Here is a 13,016-nt window from a genome sequence, read left to right as displayed (position 1 = left end):
CCTAGTACATACATCATACAGTTATCTGTTTTCTAACCTTCTTTTACCATGCAATACATCATAGTAAGTAAAAAGTATTTGCATATATGTCACGTTCTAAACAGTATCATTTTAAGTAAACAAATATTATATAATGTTGTTTTTGTGTTACACGACTAAAGTACAAAACAAACATCACCAAAACTATTTGAATAAATTGAATATCAACTTATACAATGTAACCCAATAAGGTAAGTCATATAATATAATATACAATTTATTTTACGATAGGTCATAAATATGTATTCATAAAAACCAGAAAAAATTATATACTATAGTTGTTATACTAAATGTGAAAACTGAGAAGAAGATATTATATGAGAAGTTGAGTATGAAAATTCTTCTACTAATAAAATTCCATTTTAGTTGAGAATAATATTTTCACAGTTCTTATTTTATAATATAAATACATTTTTATAAAACAAATATTTGTTTAATTATATCTGTTATAGTTTATATATAACTAATAGTATATTAATGCTAGTTCTATCAAATATAATATATACCTAAAGGTATTTTATATATTTACAAGGTTATATATTATAATAATAAAAAACCTCAATATGACCAACATTAATTGTATTATGATTTTTATTTAACATCTCCTTACTTACATAATATGTTACCTCCATCTTATAAGTGAGTTAGTATAGTAAATAAAGTATGTAAGTAGTATAGTAAATAAACATTCAATTTTATTTTAATATTTTAATTTTAAAAAGAGTTATAACTTATAAGTATGTAAAATATTATAATTTAAAAATAGTCATACCTTGATTTACAATTAAAATATTTAAAAAAATACTCCTGAAATATATTGTTACCTTTATTATTCTCATATCAAAACTAATGAAGTTAAATGAGAGCTGCTGACTAAAAGTTTGCTATGATACACACTTACAAAATGGAAACAACACAAGTTGATAAAATGTAAACTTAAAAATATTTTGGCTTATAATAGATTTATTTATAGTATATTATAAAAAATTAGAATAATAAAAGAAACATATTCAACAACAACTAAATCTATGGATTTAAAAACAATTATCTTTAAATAATATAATTTTTATTATTTTAATAATAATATTTATTTGGTAATAAGTAGAGCCCGGAATTATATGTAATTAAAAACTGTCAAATATGAATAATATGATGCAAATATGAATACAAAAAATGGTAAAATATGCAATTATATGCATGATATTATACTTAATAAAATATGTTTAAAAAAATAAAGCACCATTTTTACACTAAAAATAGTAATAATATTATATATTATATTATTTTATTGTATAATTTAAAATACACCTACTTTAAAACTCTATGAAAACCTATCAATTAACTTTCAAATAATAGAACTAAAATCACATGCTATGAATAAATATTTTAAACATTAACAATCTTAACTTTTAAATTTGTCATTATAATATTTAAAATTAAAATATAAAATACCTTTCAAGACAATTTTTAAATAACAATATTTTAACAAAACTCCATTAAGAAACAATGTCAACGGCTTTTTTTTCTACAATAAAATTGATTTAGAAATACATATTAAATATGCATGTCATATGAATTTATAAACTAATATGCAATAATCCTCCATATACGCAAAATATGCAAAGACAAATTTGTTATTTGAATTTGATGTGATATGAACAGTAGAAATTTTCAAACAGTAAGTACATACGCTATGTACAATTATGCAAATGCATATAATTTCGAACTCTGGTAATTACTAATATTTATTCAAAAGTAAATTCTTAATAGTTATCGTTTCTATTGTAAAAATTAAATATTATACTTCTATAATATTTTCATTTAATAATTTGATTAATATTTAGATATTAAAATATAATTTATTATTAGTTATTTATCATAATTTCACTAAATGTTTGCTACTTTTTTAAATGTCTTTAAAATTAAAAACAAATATGATATGATGTAAGTTGGGTGACTTCTTCAATATAACAATTCACTGCTCTATATATATTTACTAACCATAAATTCTATTGTGCTCAGCACATATTGAGTATATTTTTAAAAATAATAATTATAAATATATTTCTTCAAAATTAAAAATATTGTTCTAATTTATACTTGTTTGAAAATCATTATTTTTAAGTAAATAGGTACAATTTAATTTTAAGACTAAACAAAATATTGTTTAAACTTATATTCTCTAAAAATGTGTTTTCATATAGTAGTATTTTCAATTCAGGTAGATAATTACCTTAATTACAGTTAATTAAGTTATATATTTTTCTTTGGTGATTATTGAATATAACAGCAAACACTAAGACTATACAAACACATTTAATTAACTACAATATAGTAGACAAATTTTTTCATAAGCAAGACATTTTAATTTTTTAGTGTATGTATATTATTTGTAAAATAAAAGGATGATATTATAATGATTACAAATAGTATAATTTACAAAATTTAGGAATTTAAGATCTTTAATTCTTAGCTTACACACTTGTAATTATTTTAAATTGACATATAAATATATTATAGTAGTTTTGATAACTTAAATCTCTCTAGAAGGATAAAAATATATTTTAATAACATAGATAACATAGTTTTTAAGTTGTATAACTCAAATAAAACTTGTAAACTTCAGGGGAAAATAAATATAATGGAGATATCTAGATTTTGAGTTATGAGAATAAAATGTATAAGAATAGGTACTTAATAATTAATATCAATATAAAATTATGTACAACACACACAATGTCTCACTAACTTGAATTATTTGAAAAGTTTACTCAATAGAAGGCCATAATATCATCATAAACAATAGTATATTTTAGTTTTATTTAAAAAAAAATGTAGATCCAATTTAGGGAAATATTTGTTTAGTAATTTAGTTAAAATATTAATTTTCATACTGTATACAAATAATAAATGCATATACTAAAGCTTAGAAAGGAGTCAAGTAGAAAAATTAAAAATGTATATAGTACAATGTACGAAAACTTTATTTACAGCGATACATTTTGTATATAAATCTCTATTTAATACACTACCTGCATACCAAAATTATCAATATGATGCATATATGATATTACCTATGTACTACAGTACTACTACAGTAACCACACAAAATAATATTATTGAAATTATACCTAATACATATTTTTAAATATTTATAAGAAAATGTACTTAATTTGTTTTTAATGTTATAATACTTTACACAAACTGAATATTATGCTTAGTTTCTCACCTCACGAAATCCATGGTTTGCGAGTAAAGTTAACACCAATTTTGAGTCAACATTTAATAATTTAAATGACATGTTGACCAATTTCCAAGGGACATCATCCAATGGTTGATCCAACGCTGACGGATAAAAAACACACGTCTTGTTACCATTTGAAGAATTATTGAAAACATACTTTGTGTAATCGCTGTTATTTTTCCCTCCCTTTGTAGTGTGGTTCATTTTGCATCAAGTAAAATTACTAAATCACAATATGTACGATAATATTAATCTAAACGTTCATGATTGATTTATTAACAGTTGTGAAATAATAATTTTATCGTGGGTAACGGTGTACAAACACCATCACATTGATCTAACATGGAGACAGGTAATTCGTGTATTCTATATCTATATCTAAAAAATAATAATGTTATCATGCCTAGCATTGCCATTTGGCAATAATAATGAAAACTATGGTAATAAAAAGAAAATAATGATTTTAAAACAACAATAACCATTATCAAAAGCAGTGTTGTGTGTTTACGTTTTACAATCACTATGGTTCTTATCACGTACTATAGGATACCATATTGTAATATTACGCGATAGGTACCATGTTATACATATATTTATATACAATGAATGATGATACACGAAAATCCGTAAATTAATTTGGTTTCAATGCATTAATACATAATAACGTACACCAATATAATAGTTATACCTAGACAGTCTATAATGTATCATTTTACCATTTATATTTATAAAATTTGTATATTAGGTATTTAAGCTCTTTCATGGTCACAAGACTATGGATTTTATTTTCAAGTTGTACTAGTGTAATGAACTAATGAGTAATTTTTAATTTTTATTGAAGTAAAGTGATTTATCATCGTATGTTTTACTAAATACTAATTTATTAAAAAATAAAAATAAATGGGACCTAATCTATGAATGCATTTTCATTCAATGTAAAACGTTTTTTTTTCGCAACAATATTTTGAAACGATATTTTAATGACATTTATTTATCTATCAGAATTACCGTTCTGAAACCCAAGTTCTGAGAAAATGCATCTGATAAACGACGTACGGCTGCTAATAATGAACAACTATTTATTTAGCTGCCATCTGACAATAAAATTCCTATAAATTTGTTATTGGATGAGATGTAGGGAAATTGTGAATAGCCTTGATGTAACGCATATATTTTAGATTTCAATACATCATACTTTACACTCACACAGACACAAGTTTCGATTATTATTATTAGAGCTAGGATTTAAATGACCTAAAAAATACACTTAAATGCACTAAAAAAATATGCAAAAATGACCTAAAAACTGTAAAAAATGAACTTAAAAAATGTACTTTGATGAATGAAAAAAAATTAATTTTAAACTAATAATAATTATTAATTATTATTTATTCATTTTGTATATTATAAAAAATTTGTTAAAAGAAGTAAATTAAACAAATATATTCAAATTTTAGTTGACAATTAACTATATTATTTTTCGAATACCAATGGATTGAAATAAGTAATTGGGATTACCTATAAAATGCTATTAACGCACATTAAAAAAAAAAAGCTTATAATAAACAAAAAATGAGTTTAATGTGTTTAAATACATAAAATTAGCGTAATTCTGTAAAAATGACCTTAAAAATGCAATAAAATGCATTTAACACTAAAAATGCGAAAAAACGCAAAATAAAAATTACTCATTCTAAACTGTTATGGAACGAAACAAAATTAGATTTTGGTTAGAACTACATAGCATTTAAAGAAAAAAATGCAAAAGTCATCAAAATCCTAACTCTAATTATTACGAATATTTATTTGATTTGCATTGAATTAATCATATCGTTTTCATTGATATGTCAGCCATTTCAGCAACCAATAACCAAAGTTCCTTTCTCCTATAGTAACACCGTGATAAAGTTATGTAGCTGAATCAATTTGAAACGAGTAATGAGTAAACTTTTGAACTTTATTAATACATTTCATACCAAAATATAAAAATGTATTTTCAATTAATTCAATTTAAAATAAAATGGGTATTATCGTTGAAAATTGAGCTCCGTGTTTCAATGAACTACTAGCGGCAAGCACCAAGCACACTTCTAGTGTCGAGCGATATCCACTCTCCTGATAGGTACTGCAATGATATTATATTAATAAAGTAATATAAATACTAGTAGGTATTTATATTAAAATATTAAAAAAAATATGTCTTAAATTATACTAAAAAAGGTAAAATATGCATGATGAAAATTGTAAAATAATATGAGTGAAAAATTATTAAATATGCAAAAAAATTACAAAAAAGAAAAATTTATTGTTATTCTAAATATGAACAACAACTTTACTAACGAATAAATAATAAATATAATATATTTACAATAAGTTAAGTCGATAACTTCGATAATACTTCGGTATATTAGCGCGATAGAGATTAAAATTTGTGCATCATCCCATAATCGTTAGATTAATATTTGACTGCAGTGACAATACATATAAAATAGTATTGAATTATATATTTAATATTGTTTAAAAGACATATGTTAAAAATAAAAAAATCAATTTTTTTAGTAAATATTTAATATGCATAATATGCGTATGAAAGTTTATGAAATATGTACTTTTCCCCTTAAATTAACAAAATATACAAAATATATACATTTTAAATTTTCGATTTTTAAGCTCACTATTGTATAAATTGGATTTCTAGCTTGGTGCCTTGGTTTAGGTACTATAAATAGAGAGTAGGTGTAATAGAGCGTATAGAACAATAATATGCAATTCCTACAACTTCAAAGTTCTATTGTGATGACTGATGAGTAATAACTAATGGATCATAATATTAGCTTTAATAATAAAATAGTTTTAAAACAATTTTAAAAATTAGCTAAACAATTTTAGTGCCTACCTTTTATTTTATTTTACATTTTATCTCTACTTCTATGGGCTCTATCGCTTTATGACTATATAATATTTTTATATATTTAATTTCTAGAAACGTTTGCTGTATCGTTTAAACTTCTCATCTCCCTTCGCATTTCCATCGCAGCACATTGAATGTACACCTCTGTATAGTTTTCTTTCTTATTATTTCTATAGTAGCCAGTGACCAGTAGGTAAGTTTAATAGTGGTTATATATAGTGTATATTATGATTTATGATAGTGTTTATATATTGAAAAACAATATTGTTATGCACTTATGTCGAATGTCGATGTATGTAGGTACGTAGGTGTACAACGTAGAATACAGAATGTAGGCGAAACTTTTCAGCATGCTACGGAGTATATGAGTAAGACGTGTTCCACTCAAAATATTAAAACAAAATAATGCGGAAATATTTATTAAATGTATATAATACATAATAATCTACAACACGTTTAATATTTAAGTCCATAATCTAAGTAAAAGAAAAATTACAGTTTTCAACAATAGTGAATGTATTTTTTTATTAGATACCTATTCGCATTTTTATATGAAATTAACCAGCACGTCTCGATCTGTAATAATCGACATGACACGGCGTATAGACTATCTCAGTATGCAATAGCATATAAATGATTTGCACACTATGAACCATACATATTTTTATCGCGTTGTTGGTCACTATTACGATTATAAGTTTTTAAAAACGGTCATTGGAACGACACCGGCTCAACTGTTGTAGATATAATGACGACGGGCGTCAAACTTCACGTATATGAAATACATAGTTTAAAAATATAAATATACTACAATAATAATATTTTTATTTGATTTTTCGCTTCTTTTATAACTGGACAAGACCACTTTTGTAGATACTAATAAATTAAAAAAAATTAATTTCGAACCTAAAATAAAAAGTATAATCGAGTTTAAAAACATTTATTTTGAGCGACGTCAAAACAAAACAATTTTGTAAAAGGCAATATTAATTTAGAATCACTGATGCAATAATAATACATGAGACCTGTATTATAACATTTTATTAAATCGTTAAAATGTTTGAGGTTTGAGTAGCCACTAAGGCTTGAAGAAATGAGAAGGAAACAATTTTTAGTTTCAGTATTTGATGTGGGGTGTTAGTCTATACCTATGTAATTTGCGCAAAAAAAAATTAATTTTTGTAATTTTCGCCATATTAAATCAGATAATAAGGGCATTATGTAATCTATGCAATCTTATACCTACTAAAATTTTTAGTAATATGTGCATTATAAAACATCCCTTATAAATTCCTTGTAAATAATTTAACAATTATTCAATCAAGTTCTTTTTAACAGATATACTCAAAATAAATAAATAAATAAATGTGTATAGAGAAAAATAAAAATATTGAATAATTAGTGTATAATTGTATAAATGAGTTATAAAATATGTGAAAATCAAGAATATCATAATTAATTGTCCAATTGTTCATATTATTAATAAATAATAGGTAGTTGATGTTATTTATTAACATTTTATGTGTCTAAAACAAATACATTTAATAAAATTAATTAACACTTGTAGTGCAAGTTTTGACAGTACAAAATTATTATGTTGATCACATTTTAAATTCATGAATTTTCTGATCATGAAAAATTTGAAAATAATAATAGATCTTTGTTTCTGGTACTTTAGTTACTTACCAGGGACATACATAGAAAACATTTTGACGAGTGTTTTTGAAAATCAAAAAATAGAACTATTTTAATAAATATAGGAAATACTTAATAGGAAATATTCCAATACGCAATAGGTATAATTTTATTTTATTTCTAAACCCTGTTTAAGTATTTTTATTATTTTTCAAATTACATTAAAATTTTAATTTGTTGGTATTAAATTTTTATTTTGCTTTAGCCGATTTTTCACAAACACAATGTAATATTATACATGTCTAAAAGTATAATATAACAATTAACATTCAAATTGAATATGTAAATAATCATAAAAATAACCAAATATTTTGGGGGGTGTTTGAACACTTAAGACACCCCTCTGTGTACATCCCTGTTACTTACATAAAAAAATTTTAATTTTCTCATGAAATGTGAACACACGCCAAAGACGCAATTAATAGCGGATTAACTTCAAATAACACGATACTGCTGTCCAATTGTTCGATATATTTTGAAAATTTTTTTTTTTTTTTTTTTAGCTTTTATAGCCTTCGCTGCTTCCACAATTTCTTGCCACTTCTCTCTATTTTCACTTCCTTCATTAATTTTGAAAATTAATTGATAATTTTTTATATTAATTATTAGTATAAAGTATACCTACATATACTGATAACATTGATTAAACGATACAAAACAACTGTTAATCGATCTCATGTATTGTATCTTTCTTATTTTTAGTAGAAACACTACAATATCATATCGAATATATTTTGGTTTAGTGCACCATATTATGACTGTCGACTGATGTGAGCTCGGTAAATTTATCAGGTAAATACTAAATTCCAACAAATGAAATTGAAACATGAAATTATATGGCACAGTCACGCAGATAACATAATAATATGTTATTTCGTTTTTTTGTTGTGGCGTAGATAACTAAAATTAATGTTTTTATATGACGCTAATAACATATTTTTTATATACGAGTATCAGCACAAAATATATCTATATGCCTATATGCACTTGAATGCACTTAAATATTATATTGATGTGGAAAATTGCAAGTCTCGTCTCTTATTAAAACTAAGTATAGTCTATATGATAAACAGTCTATTTAATATGTTAATAGCTGCAGGTAATTTAATTACTATTGATTTTGTTTATAGCACGTCTTATTTTTTCATTTTTTCTTTATTGTTATTTACCTTATAAATTATCTTCATTTATATCTGTAACTTTTCAATAGTATACAAGATATTATATATATTTTAGTTACTCATTTTTTTATATTTATGTTATCTTGCTATATAAAAGTATATAAAAGTTCACATAACGCATGTATAATTATTTACCTTGATTGCGTTTATATTGGCTTATAGGACTTAAGTCTGTTCCGTTTATATGATTAAATAAATAAATAAGTACTAAAATTGTCACAAAATATACTATCTCCATTCGATATTATTGATCGGATAACAATAAATATTAATGCACATTGCCTGTACTTCTGTGTAGACTAGCATGTATTGGTCGCAGAGGTCGGTTTGCGAATTAAAGTATGAACAACTATAATTTCCAGTAACCGAAAAAATTAATAATGAGTTAATTATAATATTGTAACATTGTTTATAAATATTCAATGATTAAACTTAAAATTAATTTGAATAACAATTTATTAATAATAAAGAAAATTCCCAATAGATATAAAATTTGCTAGATTTAAACGCGATTGCTAACAATCAACTGAAAATGCAAAATTGTGGACTTTATTTAATTGGTTTTTTTGAAAGTTCATTTATAGAAGTGTAATTATGATGTGGGTTAATAATTATTCACTAATTTCATCGATCAAGCTTTTTTCTTTGAGCGTAATTGCCGTAATTACATGTACGTAAGTACTTAATACCTATTGTGGTTACTACAGCAGCCTGCAGACATGGCGTCTTTTTTTAATCGTACCGACAAGCTATAGTGTGTACTGTGCACTATCAAGATTCAAGGTCCCAATTAATAACTATGATCCATTTTTAAATACTCACGTCTTACTGGTTACAAAGCGATTTATGCACAATCCGACACTCGGTTGTTGCCCTCTTTTTGTACTTAATGGTTAATGTGTACCTATATATTTTAATAAATTCTAGTACAGTATTATGATATGACTACTCACTAAAAATCAACCGACACACAGCGTAAATAATTTACCAAGGTTAGATTAGGTATTTAGATGTTTCAAATTTATCTAGGTATATACAAACACTTCTATATTGGGATTCATACGAGCCACTTTGATCTGTGGCGTAATTTTGTTATGTTTGTGACAGGAGAGGAATAAAATGTTCCTACATTTTACCTATTTCTCCCTCATGAGTCACGAAGGTGGCCATTAGTGCCGGATTTTCCGGGACGATACCGGTTTTAGGTTTAGAAGTCAATGTCCTGGCGTAGTTAATTTTTTTACGTTGTGATTATGTTGCCTAAAAGACTGTCATTTTATAATCAAAAGTTGCAAAATGATTTCCCGTTTATTAAAAAACTTTCTTTTGACAATTTCAATATTCAGTGAACAATTTGCCATTAATGTTTTTAGTTCTTATTATTATATATAATTTATAATTTTGGTGTTCTGGGTTTCTTAAAATTTAATTCGACCACCCTACTTTTGACCACTCAGTGTATTTTTGTACCATAATACAACATGATATATTAATATATATTATATTTGCGCAATGGAGTTTATTATACAAAGTTATATTATTTTGGTTATGTATAAGTGTATTATAGCTAGCATAGATAATTCGCGTTTTTTTTTTATTATATCTATATAACCACTGTAGTAGAGTTAGATAAGTGCATAATTATAGTGTATCAGTCTTTTAAAAAAAGATATGAGAGGATATGACACCCAAATCTCTTTTGGGAAATACTTGCACAATGAATAAAATATGACGTATAATGTAGAAAAATGGAACACAATAGGTATATTATATAATATTAAATATATAGCTATCAGCCAGATACTTAAATAATATACTATTTGTTATTTAAGTGTATTATTCCCCCATTTACCAACATTACCGTCATCGAAAATTGACTTATATCATGCGATCAAAAATAAAATAAAAATTTAGTTGCAAAAATATTATTTATTAATGTAAGAAAAGGAAGCTAAAATGTAAATTATGTTGAAGACTGCCGTCTAACACGAAAATAAGAAGATTAGGTATAAAATAATGTATACACTATACATACTATATACTAAATAGTAAGTATAAAATGGGCACAGTAAGTAAATAATGACAATACGTCAATACAAAATAATAGATAGTTATTAATTAAACTTAATTTTATAATTTCTAATCAGAAACTATTCTTCAATAATCTATTAAAAAATGTATTACGTTAGCCGATTAGTATCATTAGTCATTAGTGAAGAAAAAAAATAATATAAATATTCAAATACTTACAGCAATTATTTTTTATGTTTTAATAATAAAATATTAAATTGTTAAAATTTAGTCACTATATTGTTCATATTAACTCATATTAATAGGTATATTATATTCTATATACAAATGGTAAATACTAAAATGCTTTATAAGTTCATTAGCTACTTTATTCAGCGATATAATTTATATATTTTTATGCAAGCCACTAACACTGTATAAAATATATTCATTTTTCATACCAACCAATTTAATCAAAATAATATTAAATTTTAAAATTTCAAATACGCAAATAAGCATTTGCTTGCGTAGTTTAAATTACGCCACTGGTTTTATCCATTTATATTATATCTTGAGAAATGTGTGTATAAAAACATGTATCTAAAGAACAATGACAAAATCGATTAACCAAATTGTCTAGTTATTTATTTTATTCCTATTCTGGATTTACAAGTCACTGATTGCTCATGGTGAGGCCAGAGAAGTCTGTATATGTATATTCAGATGTACCGAAAATAAAACTCAATACTCAGTAGCAATTAAAAATTGTCTGTCCTATAATAAAAATAAATAATTTACCATAATTTAATGTGTAGACTGTCAGACACTTTAGAGAATAGTTTTTTTTTTCGATGTGGGTATTATAACGTCTTAGTTGAGCTTAACAATATAATGATTCGTAGGTACACGTCGTATATTCGTTCCATTATATTATACATCTGTATTACGATATTATCTTTAATTGTGTATGTAGTTACTGTAGTTAAACGTGTGGGTGTGTATGTGTGAGAGGGCCCGGTCCAACTACAACCCAACCTAACTCTGTCGTCAACGGCCGGTTATCCATTATATATTTTTTTAAATAAGTAGATATACAATTATTATAATTTATTTTTCTTCCATTGAGTTACAATTTTGAAATGACGATAAATGTTGAACTTGTATCTTTGTTTTATCGGTATAAACTATAAACGAGAATTTTATTATGATGTATGACATAATACACGACGTCATTATTAAAAAATTTAGAGCGCAACAATTTATTTAAAATACGTTGTGACAGACGACAGTATTTCTAGTTACCAGGTGTTTACTACAAGAAACAATTTGCTTTTTACCATTTAAAACAAATTACGCATGTTTTCGCTGTAACATACTGAATCTTTCCGATTAAAAATTGCCAGTAAAAATGAAAACAAAAAATAAATTGTAATTATCGCAAAAGAAACGAAATAGAAAAGTTTTTAAACTTTCAAAAGCTCAGCTAAGATTTGGAAAATCACGTCTCATAAACCGATGTTGCTATAATTGTCCTGTTACCCTTGGTATAGACATCAGATGGTCTGCCTAACATTATTGTTACTGCTTAAATCTCATTTTTTATAGAAGCAGCGGCAAACCTCGTTATTTTTTATACTTTCATATCGTAGTTTTTTTTAACATTATACTGGTTCGGTCAGTGGAGAGACATACCTCTGTATTTTGTCCAATGTACATACTATGCTATATATTATAACGACATACTATAATATTATTATTACTTAGGTAATGGTCGTTCATATTACCTACGCTTATCGTTTTGTTTTCATTGTCAATATAGAATATCAGATCAGTGACTATTTTTTCTAATCTGTACACCTTTTATACTTCTAACACACCAATATAGGTCTGAAAATAAATTGTTGTTGGCAATTTTCAATTTTTTTTTTTATATTGT

General features: G+C 24.7%; 1 protein-coding gene across 3 annotated transcripts in view; it reads right to left on the bottom strand.

The window, feature by feature from the left end:
• LOC112596833 (tubulin polyglutamylase TTLL5) overlaps window positions 1–3,746 on the bottom strand; it is a 38,742-nt gene extending 34,996 nt beyond the window's left edge. For 2 of the 3 annotated variants that reach the window (XM_025342656.1, XM_025342655.1), the window contains exon 1: window positions 3,269–3,487. In XM_025342656.1, the coding sequence (XP_025198441.1) occupies window positions 3,269–3,487 (219 nt within the window). Of the gene's footprint in view, window positions 1–3,268 lie in introns of all 3 variants that reach the window. The other variant, XM_025342657.1, reaches the window with a different exon arrangement.
• Window positions 3,747–13,016: the final 9,270 nt, after the last annotated feature.

The sequence above is a fragment of the Melanaphis sacchari genome, unplaced genomic scaffold (genome assembly GCF_002803265.2).
Source record: "Melanaphis sacchari strain LSU unplaced genomic scaffold, SCAv2.0 Contig34_pilon_pilon, whole genome shotgun sequence".
NCBI lineage: Eukaryota > Metazoa > Arthropoda > Insecta > Hemiptera > Aphididae > Melanaphis > Melanaphis sacchari.
Note: the sequence above shows the minus strand (reverse complement) of the source record. Positions and strands in the feature narration are given on the sequence as shown.